This window comes from Lissotriton helveticus, chromosome 5_1 (genome assembly GCF_964261635.1).
Source record: "Lissotriton helveticus chromosome 5_1, aLisHel1.1, whole genome shotgun sequence".
Lineage (NCBI taxonomy): Eukaryota > Metazoa > Chordata > Amphibia > Caudata > Salamandridae > Lissotriton > Lissotriton helveticus.
Genome location: NC_136065.1, coordinates 494,443,043 through 494,468,889, shown reverse-complemented (window position 1 = coordinate 494,468,889; position 25,847 = coordinate 494,443,043). Strand labels below are relative to the sequence as shown.

At 43.0% G+C, this 25,847-nt stretch overlaps 1 protein-coding gene across 2 annotated transcripts in view; it reads right to left on the bottom strand.

Moving 5' to 3' along the window:
* Nucleotides 1-25,847, bottom strand: part of DHRS3 (dehydrogenase/reductase 3) — a 111,205-nt gene that overhangs the window by 15,428 nt on the left and 69,930 nt on the right. For both annotated transcript variants that reach the window (XM_078642816.1, XM_078642817.1), the window contains exons 4-5: nt 10,322-10,560; nt 9,003-9,128 (exon numbers count right to left, since the gene is read on the bottom strand). In XM_078642816.1, coding sequence (XP_078498942.1) covers nt 9,003-9,128; nt 10,322-10,560 — 365 coding nt within the window. The remainder of the gene's footprint in view (nt 1-9,002; nt 9,129-10,321; nt 10,561-25,847) is intronic.

Sequence of the window (25,847 nt, the reverse complement as noted above, 5' to 3'; positions counted from 1 at the left end):
ACTTGGTTGCCAAGTTACCCAGCAAGTGTCAAATTCACTTGATCTTCTGAGTATATCACTTAAGGGACCCAGGAGAGGGCTGTCCCTAGACATTTTTAATATCTATGCCAGGGGTATGAAGGGAGGTTCGCACTCACCCATAGTAGCAGAGTTGGAATCTCTGCTTAGGCAGGGCACTAATAGTTCGCATGTCCTGGTTGCAGGGGACTTCAACTGCACGTTTGAGCCCCTTGGAATGGAGGACATATTGGGGACAGCGGATGAAGATACTAGGAGAGGAATACCAGCTTTAACTATACCTCCAATTAGAAGGTGGTCTCAAGTGGCGGTCCAAATTTACTCCCTAAATATGGAATTTGGCCTTAGGGCTGTGAATGGAAAGACGACCTCGGATCCATCTGGACCCCACACTTATAACAGGGTGGACCATACGTCCAGGATAGATTATATCCTCCTCGACGTAAAACTCTAGGGATTCCTGCAGGACATGGAGGTACTCCTCTCAGTCGAGAGTGACCATAATCCCCTTTCTCTTGCCCTTCGTCCTCTGTGGACCGGGAACTCGGGGGCGCTTACGTCCCATTTGGCGCCTGCCCATCAGGAAGTATATCCTTCCAACTGTGGTAGACGTCTAAAATGGAGTAAACTAATTTTGGACTAAAAGAGAGTGTTAGCTATCGCGGCATTCTTAGATACTGTTCAGTCCAAACTGGATTTGATGATTCCCCAGTCCGAGGAAGTCTCAGCACTTTTCTGTGATACCACCAAGGCTCTGAGTGAACTCTTCCTTCTCCCATGTAAGGCCTCTCTAATCGACAAGAGTAAGAACTTGTCGAATTCAGATGGATGGTACACTAAGAAATGTAGGGAGAAGAAAAATTCTCTGATTGGCGCGGTTATAAGTAAATCCTTGGCTGCCATAAAACTGGCAAGGAAAGAGTACTCCCAGACTACGTCTGCAGCTAAAAGAGAATGGGAGGACAGGTTCTGGGTAGATCTCATGAAAGCAAGCACGGATAGGGATGCTAGAAGCTTCTGGAACCTCATAAGATTTAGGGAGAGGCCAGTTAGCACCATGATGACGTGTAACATCCCTGCCCAGAGCTGGTTCAACCATTTCTCGTCCCTCTATACCTCTACTGAGTCGATCACCTACACCACTCTCTCTCTGTCTGTTTGTCCAGGGGGATTTGAGTATGTTCCCTTTACTGCTAGAGAGGTGGAGGAAGTAATTAAAACTTTGGTGCCTTTGAAAGCAGCAGGGCCTGATGGGATACCGGGCGACCTACTACGGGCAAAGCCCAAGGAGTGGGGAAAACTAGTTTCATCACTGTTAAATGCCATTAGTGAAGGTGCGCCCGTACCCGAATCTTGGAAGGGGGCAGAGGTTGTCCCGATATTTAAAAAGGGGTGTCGGGACAACCCTGCCAACTACAGGCCAATAAGTCTTATTGACTCTTCCCAAAAAGTGGCAGGGAAGACGAATCTGGGAAGGGTGCTCCAGTGGGTGGACGACAAAAACATCCTGTTGAACCTCCAAGCCGGATTCCGCTCTGGCACTGGGACCATTGAACAGGCCTTCAGACTGGCCCTCTTATATTGGAAGGTGGTGGTGCTGGGCAAAGGCAGTCTGTATTTGGCCTTTATAGACCTTAAGACAGCCTTTGACCTGGTGCCTATGGAGGAGCTGTGGAAGGTTCTGTTAGATCTGGGGTTGCCTGCGTATATTCTTTCTCTCTTGATAAAACTACATGCTGGCAATTTTGCGCAGGTCCGTTGGGGTACGAAGGGAGAAAAAAACGAGAGGATCCCCTTGGGGAGAGGTGTCCGCCAGGGATGCGTGTTAGCCCCCACCCTGTTTTCTCTTTATGTAAACGGTGTGGTTGAGCATCTGCTAAGAATCACCTCGGACGCTCCATCCCTGGCGGGCAAACGGATCCCAACACTGCTTTTTGCAGACGATACTCTTCTTATTTCAAAGTTTCCTATGGGTCTGCAGAGCCTTCTGAATGGTTTCCAGGAGTTCTGTTTGTTGAGGGGGTTGGTAATCAACACCGACAAAACCAAGTTTTTGGTTATGAATCCCCCCAAGAAACTTGGGCGACCACCGGCTTTGAATTCCGTTCCACTGGAGAGGGTTTCTGAGTTTGACTACCTGGGTACCCGCCATAATGATTCTCTTTCCTGGAAGCCGCACATCCAAAAAATTCTCCTCGGTCACAAAAGGGTGGGAGGCACTTTACTCAAGGAACAACGCTCCTCCACACGTAAACCCATAGCACCAGTCGTGGAAATATACAAAGCCAGAGGGGTTAGCGCCGCCCTATATGGGGCTGAGCTGTGGGGCACCTGCAACCTGGACACACTAGCCAAATCGGAGAGCAAATTTTTGAAAGACCTGATGGCTCTCCCGTGGAGTACACCAACTGTACCAGTGCTGTTGGATCTAGGTTGCAGATCTATTAAGGATCAAGCACAACTTCGCCCCCTACTTCTTTGGGCCTGGCTGTGGTGGGTGCCCGAACTAGCCCCTTATGCGGAAGCACTAGCAGAGGTTATGGCCATGGTAGGCTGGTCCAGGATTAAATGGCTGAGGGATGTCAATTGGCTATTAGCGGAGATAGGGTTAGCAGACGCATGGGCATTGAGAACCGCCCCACCCAAAGCTATGATTAAAAAGATGTACTGGAATTGGGTCTCCTCCAAACTACATTCAGATTCACGACATTGTAACTCCACTGTAGCTTTTGTGAGGATTAAAGATGTGGTGGCTTATGAACCTTATCTAGACATCATTTCCACCCCTTCTGACCGTACCCTGTACTTTAAGTTTAGAGTGGGGATCCTCCCATTAGGTGAGGTCGTTGCCCGCTGGAAACCGCCTTACCAATCGTCCCCGTTCTGCGCGCACTGTCCCACCCGAGTAGAGTCGGTATCCAAAATTCTTTTTGAATGTCCGGATTACCGTGCACCCAGGAGCTGCTGGTTAAAACCCCTATGTAGACTCTTAGGCACCCGCCAGCACAAAGTGGCGCTGCGTATTTTTTATCGTCTGATACATCCACTGTGATTGTTTGTGCTGTATCAAAAATTTTTAAATGGGCTTGGTTGATTCGTGCAAGAAGGCTTTCAGTGTCAATTTAATTCGGTCTTAACTGTTTTAAATATTTTTCCTTTGTTTTAATCTTTTGTGTAAACTGAATGCGATTGTTATTTATGTTGTATGTTGTATTTGTTGTACAAGCTTTTAAGGTATTTTTATATCGAAATAAAGCCTATCAATCAATATATGTACATTGAATAAAATATTAAAGGGAAATAATAAATGTGATGTTTTTGCACATGAAAAAAAGTGGAGCATTAAGCTTCAGTATAGTGCAGACATGTCTAACTGAGTCACAGATAAACGTATGCATGTATAGGTCAGAAACGTGTCGCTTTTTCTCCTACAATGTTTGCAACAGAAGAAAACAGAAATTGGTAAAGATCGGTCGGTAAATCAATCTGCAAGAGATCTATGCAGATAACCTGTGCCATGCGTCTACTGAATAGAGAAAAGGTCTCAAATGCACACGCAATTGTGGTTACTGAACAATGCACTCAAGAGTGGAAAAGATGAACATGTTGAATGGATTAATGGATGATGGTTTATTTCCTTGTTTAATCTTATCTTGTGGCAAATACTCTGTGGTGTGTCGGAGATGGCTCAGTTGCCGTTAGAATGTCTCGGTGATAGTAAAATAAGTGCTAATAAATTGAATAATTGGGACCTCTGTTATTTACAAGGCTTAAAAATGGCAGCTGTTCAGTATGAAGTGCTATGCAAAACAGATTATTATAATTATGGGCTCATTTTTAGGTTAAAGACTACAAGACACTGCAGATGTCTGATTTGCCAACGACATCTTGGGGACATTGGAAAGCTTCCTTGGGAATGAATTCCACTCATTGCTTACGTTTGGTCTTGTGGTTTGTACTTCACATTTGCTTGCTTTCTGTTTGCTGGCTGTTTGTTTTAAGCTGTCCAGCTTGAGTTTGTCCCTTCCCTTGCCCAAACCTTATTTAATGAATTTTTCCACCAGAACTCGATTTCTGTAAACAGGCTTTTAAATCTTTCTCTTGTCACATTTGCTGGGCATTCAAAGACAGACATTGCATGTCAGGTTCTGTCTTTCAGGGAGTTTGGTGTTTACTTTTCTTCCTCTGACTTCAAAGTGGGAGGATTTATGGGACATTCATGCTGGCTACTGGGGTAGTGCTTGAGGAAGGCTATACAATGTTATTTTTTTCCAGCACACAACAAAATTTAACTGCCTGTAAACAAATTGTGCAGATATTCCAGAATACCTCAGAAATAGAAAAGCACAAATGGAGCACATTTTATGGTAACTCTGAAGTGTGGTGGAAACAAATATTTTAATATGATCAAAGCAAATCAATACTCTAGGTGATGACATTCCCACACACTATCGTTTATGACCTGTATACTTTTATCAGTAAAACTATGTATATCTGTGCAAAATGCAATGGTCATTTCCATTGAAAATGTGTTGCCTGTAATGGTAGTGGTATCAAACCATGCATATTCCATTCTATGCCCTTCCACTGCACTCTGCACCACTCCAAACTACGCCACTCCACTTCACAAGGCGTCTTTGCACCCCACTCTATGCCACTTCACTCTACGCCGCTCTACTCTACCGTATACCACTCTACTCTGCTCTTGACCCTTGTCCTTTCTCAGTCCTTCTACCAGTGATGGACTCTATCATTCCAGTTATTACACAAGTTTGTAATTCCATACTGAGCTCTGGTGTATATCCTAACCCTCTAAAAAACACGTTGCTGAAACCTTTATTAAAAAAACCAAGCCTGGACAAAAATGAATTAAAAAACTACAGGCCTATAGCAAGTCTCCCTTTTATAGCCAAAGTGGCCGAAGAGGCCATGAACTTACAATTATCGGAGTACATTGAGAAATACGGACTGCTGGACGATACCCAATTCGGTTTCCGAAAGTATCATGGGACCGAAACTGCCCTGATCAAAGCTGCAGATGACGTCAGAGCAATTCGGGACCATGGTTGGACAGCAGTTTTGGTACTGCTTGATTTATCAGCAGCCTTCGACACGGTCGACCATAAGATCTTGGTCGACCGTGTCGGAAAGATGGGTATTTGTCACACTGCCAGAGATCTGCTCGCATCTTTTCTGGCTGATAGAACACAGGCTGTCACCTTAGGACCTTACCAATCTGCAAAGCTCTCGCTGCCGTGTGGGGTTCCTTAAGGCTCATCCCTCAGTCCGACCCTATTTAATATCTACGTGTCGGACCTTGCTAATGTTATCAAAGCACATGGGATGAGCCTAACCTCCTACGCGGACGACACGCAATTGGTATTGGCCATTAAAGGTGACGGAGGCGAGGTGGCACAACGCTTCCAAAATGGAATGCTGGAAATCAGAGAGTGGATGGCAATAAACTGCCTCAAGCTCAATTCTGAAAAATCTGAGGTAGTTATTTTTGGTCCCCTCTCACCAGCTTGGTCATCATCCTGGTGGCCACCAGCCTTTGGAGTACCCCCGAGTCCGACGGATAAGGTCAGGAACTTGGGTGTCATTTTTGATGAGGGTCTCAATTTCATGGATCACGCAAACAAAGTAGCAACTATAGCACACTACAAACTAAGAATGATTAGGAAAATCAGCCCGTTCTTGCCAGAGGCAGCCACTAAAATATTGGTTAGCTCCCTGGTCTTATCGTCCCTTGACTATTGTAACGGCCTATTCCTAAACGCTCAGGTTAGGGTCACGACGAAGCTACAGGCAATACAGAATGCCGCAGCACGTCTGCTTTCAGGAACACCTAAATTTGCGGCCATATCAGAAACCATTAAAAAATACCACTGGCTGACGATCCGGAATAGGATTAAGTTTAAATCACTGTGTATAGTGTACAAGGCATTCAACGATCAAGGACCGCATTTTCTCAAGGACCAGCTGACTCCCTATATACCTTGTAGACAGCTTCGCTCCACCACCCTTAACCAGCTAGTGATCTCACGTTCCAAAACAGTGTCCTGGGGCGACCGCCGCTTTTTAGTTGCGGCACCCAAATTATGGAACTCCTTGCCTCAAAACATCAGTTCCAAAACAGTGTCCTGGGGCGACCGCCGCTTTTTAGTTGCGGCACCCAAATTATGGAACTCCTTGCCTCAAAACATCAGACTAAGCCCCTCACTTCTCCATTTCCGTAAGAGTTTAAAAACATGGCTTTTTAATCAATAACATCCACCACATTCCTTTGAAGTAGTTAATATCAAGCTGAAGTTACGTGAATTGTTTAGCGCCGAGACGCCTGCGGGTATTCGTTCGCGCTTTATAAATGGCAAAAATAAAATAAATAATACTCTGTGCCAATGCACTCTAACCCACACTACTCTACTATGCACCACTGCATTCCACACCACTTCACTCTACTCTGCACTCTATGCCAATTTATCCTACTCTGTACAACTCCACTCTACACTGGTGTATTCTATACCAATCCACTCTAAAACACTGTAATCTACTCTGCACCCAAAGCCATTGTACTCTGCTATGCACCACTCCACTCTAAACAATCTTCTCTACGCCATTGCACTCAGCGCCACTCCACTGTGCGTCACTGCACTTTACACTACTTTACTCAAAACCAGTGCATTCTACGCAATGCACTCTAGGCCAATCTACTCTGCACCACTGCACTTAGGCCACTATACTCTGCAACACTTTACACCACTGCACTCCACACCATTTTACTATAAGTCACTGCACTCTATTCTACTCTGCACTACTGTACTCTATACCACTGCATTCCACGCCAATTTACTCTGCCCCACTCTACTATACACCACTGCACTCTGATAGTCTACTTTGCAACACTGCACTTTTTGCCACTGAACTCTAACAAACTGCACTCTTCACTGCGCCACTCTACTCTAAACAACTGTACTCTATGCCAATGCTCGAAACACCAATTTACTCAAAGCCAATGCACTCTTCCCCTCTGCACTCGTATGTCAACTAATCTGCACCACTGCAATCTATGCCAATATACTCTACAACACTCTTCGCCTCTGCACACTACACCACTGCACGCTAAGCCACTCTATCCTACTCTGCACCACTATACTTTGTGCCACTCTACTCTACACCACTCTACTCTTTGCCATAGTGCTCTCCGCCACTGCACTTTACTCTGCACCACTCAACTCTATGCCACACTCCTGCACTGTACGCTACTACATTCTGCATCACTCCATGCCACTCTAATCTGTTCTGTACCACTGCACGCCTGTCTACAACACTACTCCACTCTTTCACGCTCTATGCAACTCCGTCTATACCACTTTACTCCACTCTCTGACACACTACTCCACGTCATTCCGCTCCATTCTATGCCAGTCCAATCTATAACACTTTATGCCACTCCACCCTAAGCCAATCAGCTCTACAACACTCTATGCCATTCCAAACTCCTACACTACTCCACTGTACACCACTCTATGACATTCTACTCCGTTCCATGCCTCTCTACTCTACAACACACAACTCTACTTTACAATAGCCTTTATGCCACTCCACTCTTCTCTACACCACTCCACTGTCCGCCACTCAACTCTACTCCATGCTACACTCTTCGACTCTGCGCCACTCTAATCCCTCCAAGCCTCCCCACAACACTCCATGCTACTCCATGACACCCCACTTCACTCCATTCCACGCCACTTAACTCTACCCCCTTCCACGCCACTCCACTCAGCTCCACTTTACGGCTCTTCTCAAATCACTCTTTTTTACCCCACTAACATTTAGCCATGCTGAACAGCAACCACTCAACTCTGCTCAACTTTATTGCACATCTGTCCACGTCACTCTCTTTACCCCACTAACATTTAGCCATGCTGAACAGCAGCCACGCTGGTGTACAAAAAAAGGCTAAAGCATATTGGCAAAACCATTAGCTCTTGCATAGGAGAGACCTTTTAAACTGTGTTATTATCTGTATGGGCTGGCAAAGAAATATGTTTTCTACAGTTGCAAAACGTTATCCTGCAACTAGGATTCCTTTAAAATGTGCTACTCCAAGATTCCATAAGGATTTTTTAAGTCTAGGTTAGCTGGTTCTTAGCAAAGCATATTTATTGTGGGTGGTAGGTTTCAGCTGTAAGCATTAAGAATGATTGCTACTGTAATGTTGTGGTTGTAATTTTAAGGGCCAGCAAGTTATGAGTGGCTCCCTTTCCCGTTTTTGTGGTAGTGATAGATGAAAACGACTGGCACGTTGATTTTATGACATATCTACCAAGTTTTGCACACAGCATCTAATGTAATAGTAAAAGAATTTTAAAGTCCAATAGACGGCTTTGATGACAGTCGCTTACATTTTATAATAGTGCAGATCCCTAACATCCCAGACGTGTGAGATTCTCATGGCATCCTCATAATGCTTTTGTGAAACCTGTGGGAATTTTCTTTGAATGTAAGAATGTACTGATTTGCTCTCCTACACTTTTTATGTCAATGCACTATTTGACGTCCGTTATAACTATAATATGCTCAAGTCGTGCCATAAGGTGCTCCTAAGCCGAACTAAATAAATGTGGTATAGTACTGTTTATTCTGAGAGTACGAGGCAACAGTAACAACCACCACTAGATGCTTTTTTACTTCTTCTGAAAATGTGGTGCTGATGAAGCCTGGGCATACTTTGCACTATATAAAATCATCGAGGAGAAACAGGTAAAAATTGCTATTTGTCACTTTACTAACCCAAAGGGAGCCTCCCATAAATACCATAATTATTGTGCAAAATCCTGCCTGTTTAACGTTCCTGCTGTTGCAAAGAGGGTGGGCTCTTAGAAGCTGATTTGCCATGCTGTTTGAAAAGCCTTCGGAAGACAGGAGACTGGATCATTGCCATTTATCCTTTGTGTATTATATTTGGGGAGGATATTTACCTTTTCAAGATAACGAGTAGATGCATGGTCCAAGGAAGGAGTAGAATGGCTTGGTTCAATTTAACTGCTTCCACAGTCTTCCGGGCCACGGTCTCTGGTTTCAGGGATGGAAAAAGGTTGGGAAACCTAAAGAAAAAAGTCACACATTGTTTTAGAAACTCCAGTTGTGAGCAATATTGATTTAACTGTCTATCAATTTTTGGGATTCTTATAACTGATATAAGGAATTTCAAACACAGACATGAACTAGGGACCATTTTATTCTGCATCAGTTTTTACAAGTCATGTTTTTGTGAACTGTCACAGCAAGTCAAGTCCTTTCACACAAGTCAGTTGAACTCATGATTAGAGACTCTTTGTTCACATCCAAATACCATATCTGCAGCCTACTGTACTCCGGTGGCAGAAGGGAAAAAAACTTGAGACACACATTTACCAAGTCAAATCTTTTTCATCACTCCACGTCTCCATCACTCTCTCTCCTCACCAAGCCTAATACTACTCTGTACCGAGTGGAGGTGATCAGGCCGTGACTACACTATTGGGACAAAAAAGAACTATGCCTTTCTGCACCTTTGTCACACGAATTTCCTGCCTGCCAGGGCTTGGTTATCTTATCGCATTCAAAATTGCCCAGAAGCAGGGAAAATGTTCTAAGCGGGGTTTTTTCAAAGCATTCAGCGTATTACATAAATGCATTAATTTAAACATCCCCCAACTACAAAAACTGCGTGCTTTTGTAAAGGCCACACTAGCACACGCTCAAACTGGCAGAAATCATACATTTTTTATATAATACATATATTAAAGCCATGCTTGTGGTTCTTTTTAAGCACGGGACCAGTCGGTGTTATAAACTCACAGCTCTGTTGGATACGCCTCCTTCCTGGAAGAAGGATCTTGGAAGGTGCAATGATTTTAGGTGCCCTAGATCAGTTTCTATTTTATCACTCCTCTGTCTCTAATAAAAGGGCTATTGTTTTTACTTCAGTTGGCAATTTGGGCCACCGATGCTGGCGGCAGAGTAAGCCCGGGCTAGGTTTGCCTTATCATAGCATTAATCCTGGCAAGAAGTGGAAAAACTCTGGCATTTTTTAATAGAAAAGTTTTTATTCCCTTTCAATACGCTGGTGTTTCTAGACACGTATGACTGAAGTTCCAGATAATCAGGCTTGAGAAAAAGTAGGTGAGAAAAATAAATAGTGATTTCTGGAAGTCCAGGTTGAGCGGATTACTTCACAACAGAGTAAGAGAATCAGAGGTGGGATGAATTATGTTGCTTACTGGATGTTGGACCACTGGGCATAGCTCGCACTTACCTCACTTTCATGCCTTGAAACATCTCTGTGCTGGTGTGGAATGGTAAGACTGTGGTGGCATGGACCCCGGGGCAGTCCAACAGCCCTAAAGTCAAGCTCTCCATAAACGCAAAGGAGGAGGCCTTTGAGGTGCAGTAATCGATGGCACCAGGAATGGAAGATAGGGACAGGATGGAGTTCAAACACACGATGTGGCCATTTTGTAGCTCCATCATTCGTGGGAGGAAAGCTTTTGTGGTCTAAAAAAAGCAGAAAAATATTGAATGAGCTGCAAGAATAACAATTGTGTCACAACAAGTTAAACAAAGCCTGGATCTCTGGGAGTTCCAGTGACATCTGATGTCATCATCTGCTCTGTAAACTGAGTTACGATAACAAAAATGTCCTTTCATTGTACTTTAGTTCAAGTCCGCTTTACCCTCAATGTGCCCTTAGAGGTGGATCTTAATAGTTGATCTGAACTGAAACCTGCGCTCTCTTCCCAATGCTTAATGTCTTAAAAAAAGCAAAAGTTGTCTAAGTGACCAGCTATCTGTTCTTCTCACATAATGGGGTACCCAGGCAATTTCTGCCTGTCATGGATTCTTCTTCTTTAAATCAATCCCCTTATTGCTCTGGGCTCTCTGGCCTTGTGCTTGGGATGTGGACGTACAACACGGAATGACTGGAGACAATGAAGGGATAAAGTGAACTGGCACAGAAAGAGCCTGAAAAGTTGATATACCTTTATTCTTTTGGTCTGCTCTTTCGAGCTATAATGGTACATATTTTATCTTTTACTGAATGCTAACGGCAACTTTGTTACAGTTTTCTGATCTTCTCCTAAATCTGTGCTTCCTAACAGTGTACCTCCTGTTCTGCCTTGTTCTTAGTTGTCTAAGATGCGAAAATCAGATTGTATTAACCAGGGCTTTAAGTGTGATGAAAAAACTAGGGGGGTATTTTAGAGAGGCGTGGCCGATGTAACTAAGGGCGTGGCTTAAAACATGTAAGCTAAAACTCTGTACTTAGCATAGTGTGCTGCCCCACTGGTATTTTGCTGCTTCTGTCCATACATCCAGATATTTAACACAACAAGTAACATTACACCTACAACAAGCCAGGACTATTAGCTTTTTTAAATGGGTGTAAGTTGCATAAGATAAATAAAAATCAACTACTTAGTTGTGTATAATATAGAAAAAAACATCAGTTCTTGAGCGCGAGGTTGTCGCGTAAGGTTAGAGGTGCCGACTTTGGAACTGAGAAAGCAGATTTCAGCCTGATATCCGTTCTACATCCTGTAATTCTAAAAAATAATGTGTCCTTGTTTAATGTAACTGGTGCGCATGTACAGCGATCCAACACCTTCAGCCGAGTTTGTGCTACATAAAACTGAAGAAAAAAACGAGTCTCTTTTAAGTTACATCAAAAGCAGTGACTGGTGATACTACTGCAGAGTTAGGTTTTGTTTTTTATTAGAGTTGGGTTTTTTTCCACCCTGAGAGTGAGGGAAAATGGAGATTCCGATAGGGACCGGTCTCAGCATCTACCTTTAAGAACTGCCAGTGCTGTGCACCGACAGGACCCCGTGCACTTCAAGCTATGGTATTAACTGCTAGTAAAGTCAATAGTCATGGTTTTATCATCAGGTCACAAGTTCCTACAATCTAAGAATCCACTTAAAGTGTGTCATGTTTAATTGCAAAATGCTAAATACATTTTTTTTCAATCTGCTTACATGAAAGGGAGCTATTCATTAGCAGCATACCATGAGTGGAGAAGTGTGGCTCACTGGTTAAAGCTCTTGTAAACAAGTGGGAGAGAAAGGGTGGTTTGACCCTAGGGGTCTAGTGGGAACTCCTGGTCCCCTTGGATTCAATAAATAAACAAATGAAGGAGTAACCACTGAGGGTACTAAATACCTGTACACATTAGTATGGTATTGGGGTGCAAGCCCTGCCACCCAGACCGGGACAATCCTTTATTCTTAGAAGACCCCTCACTCACCAACCTGGTTGGTGACATGCTTCATCATCGGGGTCCCACCCGGATAGCCGAATGCCATCCAGGTGGCTGCGACACCTGATTACAGTGGAGCTGGTTATTTTGATTTATATGTGATATAAATAGGGAGGTGTGATTAAAAGTTGTCTCAACACTACCCACTCGAAGACTTTATTCTGGAGTGGTTGGACAACCAGTAAAAAAATTACATGAGGCACCTATTGCCTGGTTAGGTAGGCTGTGGTGTCAGAAATTAGACGTAGAAAATGTTTAAAAGGGTAGGTTTACATGTTTCAACCTTCATGTGATTGTAGAGGTTTTCTTCAGGACCAGTGTAACTTAGGCTGGGTGGTCTACACACGCTAAGGTGTATCCTGCCCTCGCCTAGTAATGTAAAGTGAAATCACAAAACGGCGATTTCGTAAAAAGTGTTCTTCTCCGTGTAGTTTTGGTTAAAAACTCGAAGCGCGCTCATTCAGGGCTTCATGAGCTCCCCCGACCCTGCTTTACCGTGCAACGTGAGCTCCTAACCGAACCGCTGCTAGGCTAATCAGCCTGACTTCCCGATGCCACAAATGGTGGTTGCACGGTAAAGCAGGGTCGGGGGAGCTCATGAAGCCCTGAATGAGCGCGCTTCGAGTTTTTAACCAAAGCTACACGGAGAAGAACACTTTTTACGAAATCGCCGTTTTGTGATTTCACTTTACATTACTAGGCGAGGGCAGGATACACCTTAGCGTGTGTAGACCACCCAGCCTAAGTTACACTGGTCCTGAAGAAAACCTCTACAATCACATGAAGGTTGAAACATGTAAACCTACCCTTTTAAACATTTTCTACGTCTAATTTCTGACACCACAGCCTACCTAACCAGGCAATAGGTGCCTCATGTAATTTTTTTACTGGTTGTCCAACCACTCCAGAATAAAGTCTTCGAGTGGGTAGTGTTGAGACAACTTTTAATCACACCTCCCTATTCATATCACATATAAATCAAAATAACCAGCTCCACTGTAATCAGGTGTCGCAGCACACCTGGATGGCATTCGGCTATCCGGGTGGGACCCCGATGATGAAGCATGTCACCAACCAGGTTGGTGAGTGAGGGGTCTTCTAAGGACAAAGGATTGTCCCAGTCTGGGTGGCAGGGCTTGCACCCCAATACCATACTAATGTGTACAGGTATTTAGTACCCTCAGTGGTTACTCCTTCATTTGTTTATTCACTGGTTAGAGCGGCAGACTCTGAAGCAGAGATCAGGCCCGGGACCAGCGTTCAAGTCCCGACGTGGCAGGGTCTTGAGCTCAATGGCCGCAGACTAAATAATTCTCGCCTCGGCGCCTACTCTAATCATGGGTCCCACGCTGCAATTCTGGGCAATAGCTTGCTTAATCTCCACAACGGCCCCTACAACACTGGGATGCCTAGCTTCACCTTGGGGGTGCCCAGGAGGGGCTTCTCACAGGGAGAGCCAGGAAGGGTTCCACAGCGTTATACAGCGCCGGGACGCCCCGTTGGGGCAGCTGTGCGCTTTACAAAATACACTACATTTACATGATCAACAGTATCATCAACAGATTCTGCACTACCAATGTGTGTCAATGGATATGTGCCAATGGGCAGGATTCAGGCCTCTCCTGGGACAAAATCTGAAGAAGTTCCAAGATAATGGGAGCTGGACCTCATTTGAAATTACCTTGCTTTGCTTAGAGCAGCTAGTCTATTGGCAAGCTTCTGCTTTTCTTTTTGTCTTTGAAAAGGGGCTTTGCTTGCCATTGTCGAGCTAAATTTTTTTAAATGTTGTTTTAATTTAAAAAGATTGAACCTTTCGAGGCTATGGACATGTAGCAGAATGCACTGGAACCATTCATTTAAACCACGATAGATCAGATAAAAACCACTTCACAAGTAGATGTCACGAGTTAAAATGATTAGTACACAGACTGAAGTCTAGGAGTAGCATAATTATTTAACAGTTGGTCGTTCTTTTTAACATGTTGAAGCGATTATGCAGCAACATTCTGAATCAAGCCTTTGTGCATTCCTAGCACATTCAAATACAGGGAACGAAAGCCAAGTTTAAGTCTGTGCATCGGTGCTTCTGAGGGATCCGACTCCATATGCTACTTCGCTTAGCTGTGCAATGGAAAACACACCGACCGCAGGCGGCATATTTTATTTCATAGGCTGCATTACTTGTCAGCTAACGCTCTCAACATGGGCTCCCTCCTTTCACTATGTAATGGACATAGAATGCCGGGTGGTGACATACCGCTGCGTTTGGCGTCACTGGGTCGCCTGTCTGACGCTGCCCAATGCCGAGCAGGCCGTGGCACCAGCCACGCGCAAGTAACGCCATTTTATGCTGGCGGTGAAGGAAGCCCCTGTGTTCCGTTGCGCGAAAATAATTTTGACTGAAACTTGGTGCAGGCCACTGAAACCCATCGCATGTCTTTTAAAAATCCCTGCACTTATTTCCCAATTTACTGAATTACTAAAGGCTCATACAGCATGAACACGGATAATTCATTACTGAATCAAATTCAAGGAATTTTGATTGGGTGGCAGAGTCCGAGTGAGAAAGATGCATTTTCTGGGCCCGTACCACACTTATTCCACCTTAACAGACATTTCGTAGAACAAATCAGCTCCAAATCCTTCATGAAGCGCTCACTGGCATACGCATAAAACAAAGAACTTATTCTCTCTTAAATTAACGACAATGGCTGTCAGCTTGGACGGGTGCAATCTGACAGTAGAGAAATAAAGCAATTACGCTGGTGTCTCTTAACTTTAAATATGAAAACCATGCTAACGAGTGCCCGTGATTGGTTGACTGAAATGTCAAATTAAAGAGGTTGATTAACAATCTCTCGAACTTCATATTAAAATAAATAAGTAATTAATTCTCGTCACTTATGTGTAAACATCTTTTATGACTATTTTACTTTCTTCCTTCTTTTTTTGCGAAGCTTAGAGACCATGAATTCATGTTTTTTCTAAATGTCTGAAATGTCAAATTAAAGAGGTTGATTAACAACCTCTCGAACTTCATATTAAAATAAGTAAGTTAATAATTCTCTTCACTTATGTGTAAACATCCTTTATGACTATTTTACTTTCTTCCTTCTTTTTTTGCGAGGCTGAGAGACCATTAATTCATGTTTTTTCTAAATGTATCATTACGGTATGCGGCCTTATAAATAGAATATCATTTTCTGAGATGTTTGCCTGCGCAGTCAGTGGCAGCTTCAAAGCATCTGCTTCGACGTGCAGTCAGGGGAGGTTGGTGCTAGAGTTCAGAAGGACTCCAGATGACTAGAGGTGACATTAGGGCCAATTGTGTGTGCTGGATGCTTGAGTTGTACTGTGCTCAAAGGTTATTTAGAGTGGCCTGTGTAGAGCAGAACCAAAGTACTGTGTTGGACATATCAGCACCCAGTGACACTGCTGTAGCAAACACAGGCCGTGGGCAGGAGCGTACAGAAGCAGTGCTACTGTGGTGGGGGGGGGGGAGAGTTGTCAAATGGCCTAACCCACCTTATCTGTCCTAGACTGTTGTGCCACCCCATACCTTTCTGCCCCTGGCCTTGTAGTGTAGCTCCTATTTTCCCAATAGGCTCTGCGCATTGGAATAGTACCTACAGCAGTAAAGGCCTAGGCCAGACGTTAACTAGGTCTACTACTGTCGATACTAGACTTAATTTTTGGGTTTGCCAGCTAAGCTCAGAGTTCGCTAGAAACTTTCTCGAATGTTCAAGGAAGGATTAACTTCCCTGATTAGACAAGAAGGGATTTAGTTTCTGACAACCATAGAACATGACAACTTTGCTCTCCCCTAATCAAGAGTCAATCTCAAGAGTCGTGTGAGCACAAGGCAATTATTTTACTCAGTCAGTACGTGCATTCTTAGTCTCATCAGAATGTAGAGAAAAGGAAGAGACGGGCGTATTCAATAAAAGATGTTATTTATTGATCAGTCTCTTTTCTCGTACAAGAGAAATGGATCGATATTATTGCGATACTTATTGTTAAGTAAAGTGCATACATTAGAAGCAATAGTATAAAATAATACTGTAAAAACATTGATATGGTTTCTGAGCCATATGATGTTTAAAATGATTAAAATATATTTACATACACATATACATTTGACTAAACGTACTCAACTGGTGTTTCTAAATACGCCTACCCCGTGTACCTGACCTAAGTCTAATGCGTGGGCGGGAATAGAAAGTTACAGTTTAAGTTAAGTTTGTTTTTGCCAAGTGAATAACTAAAGAATTCTCTAGGAGGGGTTATTCAGTTCTGTACCTGGAATTTAGGATGAATGAGGAATGGTATCTCTTTCTCTGCTCTCGATATTCCAGGCTGCCTGCGAGGGCTACCCGGAAGCGCCGGTGCTGGGTCTCTCGGCTTGAGATAGCAGCGCGTCTCTCAGCGCGTCAGGAAGGCGGGGCTGCTGCCTGAGGGGTCTGCTTCTGCTCTCTGCTTCGGCAAGTATGGCTGCTCCGTCTTGTCACCACGCGTGTGTTTTGCATAGGGCAAGGTCGGCAATATTTATACCTTAAAGGTGCCGGGATTGACGTAAGGATGGACATAGGTACGTCAATAAAGATGTCATACGACTTGCTCGTTAGCACATTCTTTACTAAAGTTCTCTGTGAAATCAAAACAATGGCCGCACGGATTATCCAGGTTGTCATAGGTTTGATTTGTTATGAGAACGTCGTATGCCTTATCAGGGGCTGGAGGAATGTCGCTTGTCTAATTAGATCTCAAGCGTTATGACCTAATCAGATAACACGTTCCTGTGCCGTAGTGTGACTGCGTCAGATAACGGTATCTGCATCATGGGGGTTTTCTTGCCTCATGGGCTGACTGTTAGTTAACTAGCTAGTAAGTTTAACCAGAATAGGGTCAGGAATAGGGGGATCGATTCAGAACCTATAGAAATACACGACACCCACTCCACGCTAACTATGGTCATATCTACTAATCTATGCATAGTATAACATAGTACAACATACTATAGAGTATAGTGTATACCTTACCACCCCAAAATACATAAATGCATTTCGAAATTTTCAAATATACTGAAAAATTGCAGTCATATATATCGTATGCACTTAAGCTATGAATTAAATGCAAAAGTAAACACGCATTGTTATGCATTATTGCTTGTTGGTATATGAGAAATACACATGAAATGGCTCTTAATATGGCTATACAGAAAAAAAGTCGAAACCATTTCATCACATAATATATTTTGTGAACATACCAGCGGGCAGCTAAAGTCTATATAAAGTCTATAAAGTATCTAAAAAAATAGAAATCTTAGTTCTCTAGGAATAGTTTCTTACTTTAAGCAGAAGATCAGTGTCCCGGGAAAAAATATATAGAAAAATATTTTTAGGGGCTTGCTGAAAAAAGTTGCTGTCCGTGAACTGGATTGTAATTGTTCATGTGACTTTATTTTTAAAGTTGAAGGCCGAATTCAGGGAACGCCGTGTGCGAGTTTACTCAAAAGTCTCTATTTCTGTTCCGGAGAGAACATCATATCATTCAGGCTTTCGAAAAAACTGTCAACAGCTTCATGGGAAAGTTCCTCTAAGTCGGAAATAGGGGTAACCATGCATTCGTGCGCATGATTGTCTCCATTGACATTCTGATTTGCATTGCTGACAGAAGGTCGTACCTGTTCGATGCTGCTTTCATCTTGAACTTCACTACTCTTCAATCGCAGTGGTGAAGATTCCAGGAATGCCGTCATCAGAATTGGCAGCCTTTGAGGGCAGCACAGTGCGTGAACCTTGGTAGGAACCAACAGTGTATCTGCATCCACCGGCGCATCCGATTGTAGCGTCAGACAGGTGTCTAACACGCATTCTTCTCCGCATAGCAGACACCTTAGTACAGGTAAAACACACCTTTGCCACATTGGTCGAAATGATAGAAACCAAGTCATGTTTAGGTCTCTAAGCCGGGAGAGTCCCAGGATTTTTGATATCCGGTCCCGGTATCCAATGGCTAGGATCGTATCTTCCATTGTCGAGAGAGTTTGTTCTGTGACATGGGTTGCCATAACGAAAAATAAGGACTAGGAATAGGATTCCTGCAATTAGTCCCAGGATCAAGGGAAGTCCGCCAAAAATCGAATGGACGAAATCTGGAAAAATACCCAGTATGGCTTTGAATGGTGTTAATGCCATCGAAAATACTGTCTTAAATACCTTTGAGACCCCAGTGGTATCAGAAATATTTAAGATTTCGCTCAGGATTTCTGCGAAATGTACGGGGGAATTAGTTGATAATAATGTATGTATCTCTGCAGTCGTCCTTGCGACTTGTAGATCATACGTTTCTTTAGATGACGTGAGCCTTGTAGGCGTCTGAAGAAGCACTGTTTTCATTCTGCTTAAAGTGTCTATTCGAATAGAAGTAATTTTCAAACCGGGCCATGCCCTTGCCTCCCTGTCTGGAAAGGAGCTGGGGAACAAAGAACGTCCACAGCACTTGACCTTCGCCGTCGTAGTGACGAGATAAGGAGTCCCGGGCATAAGACTACAACATCTGCGGTCTACAATAAGAATGTAACTCCCATTATAGAGTCTTTGAAAGAATGGTTCTATTTCAGTTGCAGGTGCGCCTTGCTGGTGACATGAAAGGTTGTATGAATTCCCTTCACAGGCTCCGTGCAAACTAATACCGTTACACAGAAGCGTGCCGCTTAGTGACATAGCACAATTGTTGCCACTAAGAAACACTTTCTGTCCTTTGTTACTGACACATGCATGTGAATAGGGCAGGTTCCAAGTTGTTTTAAGGTACCCCTTTCCCAATTTCTCGTACATGCCAGCCTGTATATATTTTTGGCAGTATTGAAACCTGAAGGTTGAGATTGGAATATTTATGATTCCGTGGATTATCCATTCACTGACAGGTCGTTCTGACATTGTCAACGGTAATCTTTCTAGTTTTTCAATGCTCAAGATTGTATAATCAGCACCCTTCTGCGCCATACCGATTTGTCTATCAGTAAGGTTAAAGATTTGGAATAGTGACGTTGTGTTGATTAAACGCCAAGGCACATAGCCAGAACGCAGATTTTGTAACGTCCAGCCAAGCTGTACAATAGAACGCAATTGTGACTGACCATGTTGTAATAACAGTAAGTCTTGCGATAATATATCGATTGCTGAAGACACAATGCTGTCCAATGAAAAAATTCTGGAGGACAGAGTCATTAACCCATTGTCCACTACAGAAAGTGATTTTTCCAAATTAATACGGTCAATTTCCCGTATTCTTTCTGCTGTTTCAATTTGAGTAACCTTCCAGGCCTCATTGTATGCTGCATATACAGAGGCTGCTATGAAACGCTTATGACGCTGTTTGCGTGGTCCCAGTATGAAATCACGCAAGTCAGCACCATCAGTAAGTAAAGTTAGGTGTTGCTTAATTTCAGGCAGTGTGGAAGTTTGTAGCCATTGAAGGCATAATTTGCCCACACTGTAGGTTGTTATTATCCCTGGGTGATGTCTTTGGGGATATCTAGGGTCTGGCCTGGTCATTTTGAAACCCTGTGTTTTATTCAGGAATCTATCTTGACAGTTATTTGTATCTGTGGGCCAGATCAACCATTGTTTCCAATCAGGATGTGTTCTGTTTTGGTTAAGTATATGGTTTATGTCTATTTCTTCATCTGTATCAGAGTTATTGCTAAACATTGTTGGCTTTGGAATAGACGGGTTATTTAAATCTTTAATTTTGGCTAAGCCAAGACAGGTGGTTTGTTGAACAGTGTCATTTAAAAAAATCATTTGTTCTGGGATCATGCAGGCTCTAAACAAAGCTTCTATACCCTGTACTTGCCATTCTTTTGTACCCCAAACACTTTTCAAATCAACATTTTTGTCCCAATAATTAAATCCAAAAGTATTCATTTGTTCAAAGAATAAGTCAGAATAAATCAATTTTGTGTTGGTTATCATGGTTTTGGTCCCTGTCTTGTTTGACAATTTAAAATAAAATGTTTCCGCATTACTTGTGTTAAAACCTGAAAAATATGAATATTTGCCATACACGGTTCTTGAGCTCCCTTTTGGAGGTGTAGCACAATGTTCCCATTGATTAAAATTTAAAACATTTCTAGGTTGTGCAGATTTATGCAAGAAATGGTTACCATAATGGTTATAGCAGTACATGCTGTCATAATTTGTAGAACCCTGCAAATAATCATGTTTTGTAAATTTAGCAGACATGACTAAGTCAGACATCATATTGTTAATACTTTCAAAGTCCCAATCATCAGCAAATGAGTTTGGTTTTGCAAAGTCACTCAAGGAGATCTTGATTTGGTGTGGATATTTCAGGATCTCGACCGGACCATAAATTTCATAGTCAGTGTTGTCCCAGGCTACCCCACCAGGTATTGGAATTGCTGTGAAGTTGGCTGAAGAAAGTTCTGAAGAAAGTTCTCGTTTCTCGACGTGTGAAGATGTGTGTGGTTTGAGGACCAAGTTGATGTTCTGACTTGCTGTGTCCATTTTAGCATATTTTCCCTCAATGAAGCGTCCCAAGGTAAATACCATGATGAGCCAAAGTATGAGGATAAATGCACCAAAACCCACCCAAAATTCAATCCATGGAGAAATCAGATATGTTTCTTTTAGTTGTTTCAAAAGTTCCTTCGCTTTGTCTTTAAAGGATTTTGATGATGGCTGTGTCTTTTGTTCGCTGAAACCGTCAGAGGAATCATCGAAGTTGATGAAGTATCCGGATGCAGTTCTGTCAATTGTTCCAATTGGTTCAGGATTTTTGTTTCTTGCATTTTCACTTGGTACTTCTGTGTAGATTGGTGTGTCTCTGCTAAATGTCTTTATTTGGGTTTTCAGAGGTCTTAGTTCTATTGCATTGTTGCATAGTCCTTGTTGTTCTTCTGTAGGCGTTTCGAATGTGATGAGCCTCTTTGATAGGACCTCTGTACTGGTAGCAAACCTTGGTGTTCTGCTACTTATTGGGAGTCCACTTGGCCTACCGTTGGTTATCGGCCACATGTTGTGGTTTTACCAGGTCGATGGATACAACTCGGTTCTCCTTTTTTCCAGCAAGTGGCGGTAGTACAACTGATCTTGTCCCGTTGACAGACAATACAGGAACTGCTTTTCTGTAAGAAGGCCCAAATTCCTTCTTTACCGCGATCTTCTCTCTGACTAGATCCCCGACTTTTGGAATCCAGACAGGTCTTGCTGGGACAGGTGGTGAATCTTCAGTGGTCGTTGGCTGTTCTTTCAACTCTATGTTGCTCAGGTCTTTTCTTGTTTTGTTTAAGTCCTGCAAAATAGCCAAACGGTCTTTGACATCAAAGCTTTTTTCTGTTACCACTGAAGTCTGACTATCAAGGTCAGAGATCAACATCCTAGTTCCGAATAATAATTCGTACGGACTGAATCCCTTCAGAGAATTTCTTGGCAAGTTATTTAGACTACGTTGGACACTTATTAGATGTTTGACCCACCCAGCTCCCGAACCTAATACCTTTGCCGTTATAGATTGCTTTATGTCACGGTTTTTTCTTTCAACAATTCCGTTCCCCTCAGGGTGAAATGGACAAGAGTACCGCAATTGCACGCCCATGCTGACCATGGCCTCCTTATAAGCCCGAGAGCTAAAAGCAGGACCATTGTCCGAATGCAGAATGCCAATTGCGTATGTGCCGATAAAGACCCGCAAATCTTTTATAACAGTTCTGGCGTCAGCCGTTCGCTGGGGCCACATCTATATGAATCTCGTGCATGAGTCCACTGCGACCAAGATATATTTATAGTTACCGTCCCTTTGTAAGGGACCACAGTGGTCTAGATAAACACAGGCTAATGGTTTATCCGAGATTAGAAGGGGCGTCTGTGCTGGACGTCTCACAGTTGATACTTTCATTTTTTGACATATTTCACATGCTAGAACATAGTTCCTTGTTTGTCTTCTCATTTGCGGCCACCAGTATCTCTGTTTTAATAATGATACTGTGGCTGAGACGCCAGCATGGGTAGAAGCAAGCCCTTCGTGTGCCGCTATTATTAGTCCTAATCTGTGTTCCATGTTTGGAATTGCCCTACCCCCCACTCCAGGGATTTGAGCAAAAGGAACATTGTTTTCATCTGTTATGTATGAGTACTTTAATGGAAAGCCTTTAGGGAGTGGTTCTATCGAATCCTTTTCAGAAGCGCTGACAGCTTGTAATATTTCGCTGTCTATTTTTGTTTTTGACCGGGTGATGGCAGCTACGGAAGCCGTTTGCACAGCTGCCTTCGCGGCCTCATCAGCCAATGAATTCCCTGCAACGTGAACGCCATCACGTTGATGACTCAGTGTATGTATCACGTGAGTCTTTGGTAGTTCTTTTTGTAAAAGAGCTACTTGTTCCCATAGCATTTTATGCTTGATTGTGCCTCCTTTCGCATCCTTGAAACCATTTTGAAGCCAGATCTGCAAGTATTCATTATAAGATTGAACGCAATAATACGAATCGCACACTATGAGTGTGGGGAATTCTCGATCGGTATTTTCAAGCGCCATCTTGAATGCTAGTAATTCAGCTCGCTGAGCTGTGCAATCTCCTAGAGATTGGGTCTTAGTTAGGGTTGGTTTAAAATTCCCTTCGTGCCAACGACCTTTAACAATCGCGCACGCAGCACTGTAAGCTTGTTTACCCCCTACTGCGGGTTGTGCTGATCCGTCTGTATATATTATACAGCCGTATTGGTCTAGAGGCAGAATTTCGGTTGGCAGAGGACATTCGAATTCATATTGTAGAAATTCTTGTGTTTTTAAGTAAGGATCAAATTCGTACACCACGTCTGTTGCAGCAAGAGAGTTAGCCCATTGTATCCATCTCGGATGGAGTGCTTTCGCATTTGGAATGCTTGCCTTTGTTACCGCCTCTAAGGCTGGTATTGGTGTCACGATTATTATTCGTTTACCTTGTGCCAGGGCTCGTTCTTTTGCTATAGCTGTCTGTGTTGCTGTAAGAATTTTTTCCGTTGGGCTAAATTTCATTTCAGCCTTAGTGTACAAGTGCGATTTAAATGCAATTGGTACCTTATCTCCCTCATTAGAGGTTAGGTATGTGAATCCGCATCTCCCTGGGATGACTCGGATCACAAGGTTGCGTGTATTATCACGGGTTTCTAATTTTGTTTTAATTAGCATGTCTGTTTGTAAGGATCTCAAAATTTCTGTGTGCGCTTGAGTCCAACTGGATCTTTTAAAGTCTGGTTTAATTAGATCATAAAGGGGTTTGACCCTTTCTGCGTAATTTGCAATATATGTTCTTCCGAAATTTAGGAAGCCTAGAATTGACTGTAGGTTTTTTAGTGTTTTAGGAGCTTGGATTACGGCACATTTCTCTAGGAAATTGTCTGCCAGGCTTTTGCCTTCACTTGATAACTCATATCCTAAGAATAGGACCGTCAGATGGGCAATTCTGGACTTTTTGAAGTTGAATTTGTAACCCTCTGCAGCGAAACCAAGTATTATGGTGTTCACTCTTTTCAAGTGAGTCTCCAAGTCATCATCTGTTAAGTAAATGTCATCGACATAAGATAATGCTTCATCATCATATAGTTGTAGTAATTCTGTTACTCTCGCTGAGAATACCCCCGGGCTGTTCTTGTACCCCTGGGCTAACCGACAGAATTGTTTTTGAGTGCCATTTACTGAGAATGCAGTTAAATATCTGCCCTCTGGTGCTATGTTTTGACAAAAGAATCCGTTGGAGATGTCCAAGGTTGTTTTGTATTTTTTGCGCACTATGTTATTCATTAGTGCAGCACTGTGTGAGTTTTGCACTGCAAAAGTTTTGCAACATGTGTTAAGGTGTCGGTAATCCAAAACTAGACGGTACGAATTGTCTGGTTTGGAGACCGGAAACAAAGGATTGTTCATTTGTGAGGTGCAAGTTTCAATCACCCCCTGGTATTCTAGCTGATCTAGTATTTCATTTACTTGTTTTTTAGCTTCTTGCTTAATTGGGTACTGCCTTTGTGCAGTAGGTTGTGATTTTAACTGGATTTTGTGAGGAGGAGAATCCTCATCCCATCCTACATGATTTTTATATAAAGCAGGTGCTAAGGCCACTGCCCACTTTCTAGCAAGTGTATATTTTTTATGAATCGGTATTTGATTCGAGAAGGCAGGCATAATTACTTCTTCGCCATGAGGGCACTCCCTGACAAACTCTGGTGGCCAGTCTTTTTCAGCTAGAAGGATGTCATAGCCTTTGGATAGGTTATCCCAAAATAGTCCCCTTATTTTCCTAGTCTTATCTCCCTCTATACGTAATGTTATCTCGTATATTTTGTGGGGCTTGCTAACTCTGGTATCTGCAGTTTCCACTTGAAGGTATTCATTCGTGTCCACTGTCTCCAGATGATCCATAAGGACTTTGCGAGCTATGCTCACCTCTGCTGCGCTGTCTAGCATTGTCTGAGCCCATTCTCCGTTTTTCAGTTGTGTCCTCAGTATTCTCGGCATTGTTAACTACCTTGATACTGGCTACCTTCTTTTTTGGAAATTGTGATTTCTTTTTCAGTTGAGCATGTTCCTTGTCTTTGGACTTGGCGTGCTCTTCTGATCGTCCTCTTCTTTCCGATTTCTGCGAGGAATTCTGAAAAGATTGAGAGGGACGTGTATCAATGTCTTGATATCTATCAGGTTTTTTAATATTATCCCTATTTCTAAGGTTATATCTATTCCCAGAGGGTTCACTCTGAGGTGACCTTTGTCTTGGGTTTGGAGATTTCTCTCTTCGCCTAGGAGACCTTCCTCTGGACTGGAATTTCTTTTCTTTTGGATTGGATTGTTTGTTTCCATCCCAGTTCTTTTTTGGTGAATTATTATTATTATTAAAAAACATTTTTTCTGGACTTGTAGTCAGTTGCGGTTTTACTGGTATTCCACCTAGACTATCTCTGCCTAGTTCTTCATAGGATTTTTCTATGATTCTGGCAATTTCAGCTGGTTGGTCTGCTATATCTGTCTCTTTTAACCTCTGGCGGATCGCCACGTTTGCTGCTTCACCCTTTATGTTGGCTAGTAATATAGCCGAGACCTGTTTGAAGTCTTTTAGTAATTTCATACCAAGAGTTAAAGCAGGTTCTGGACCGTATTCATCTTGAATTTGTTTTAGCACATCTGGTATTACCGAAATGGATGGAACACCGTGCGTTTTTGTGTAGATGGAAGCAAAGACTGTACCCCAAGTGTCACAGTCCTCAATGTGTGGTGCGATTCCCATTGGGAGACATATAGTCAGAATTCTGTGTTTTTCTAATGGGGTGGTGTCAGGAAACACCGCCTCTATTTGGGTAATTTTCTGTGCCAACCAGAATGGTATCTGTTCCCGTTTAGCTGGAACTTTACCTAGGCAGGATTGGATGTTCTGTGGTGTAATTTTATTTGTGTTCCCCTGGTGAGGGGTCAGCTGTGGAAGTTTAATCGCTGGCTGAATTGTTGAAGTCCGCATTACATACTGAACTAA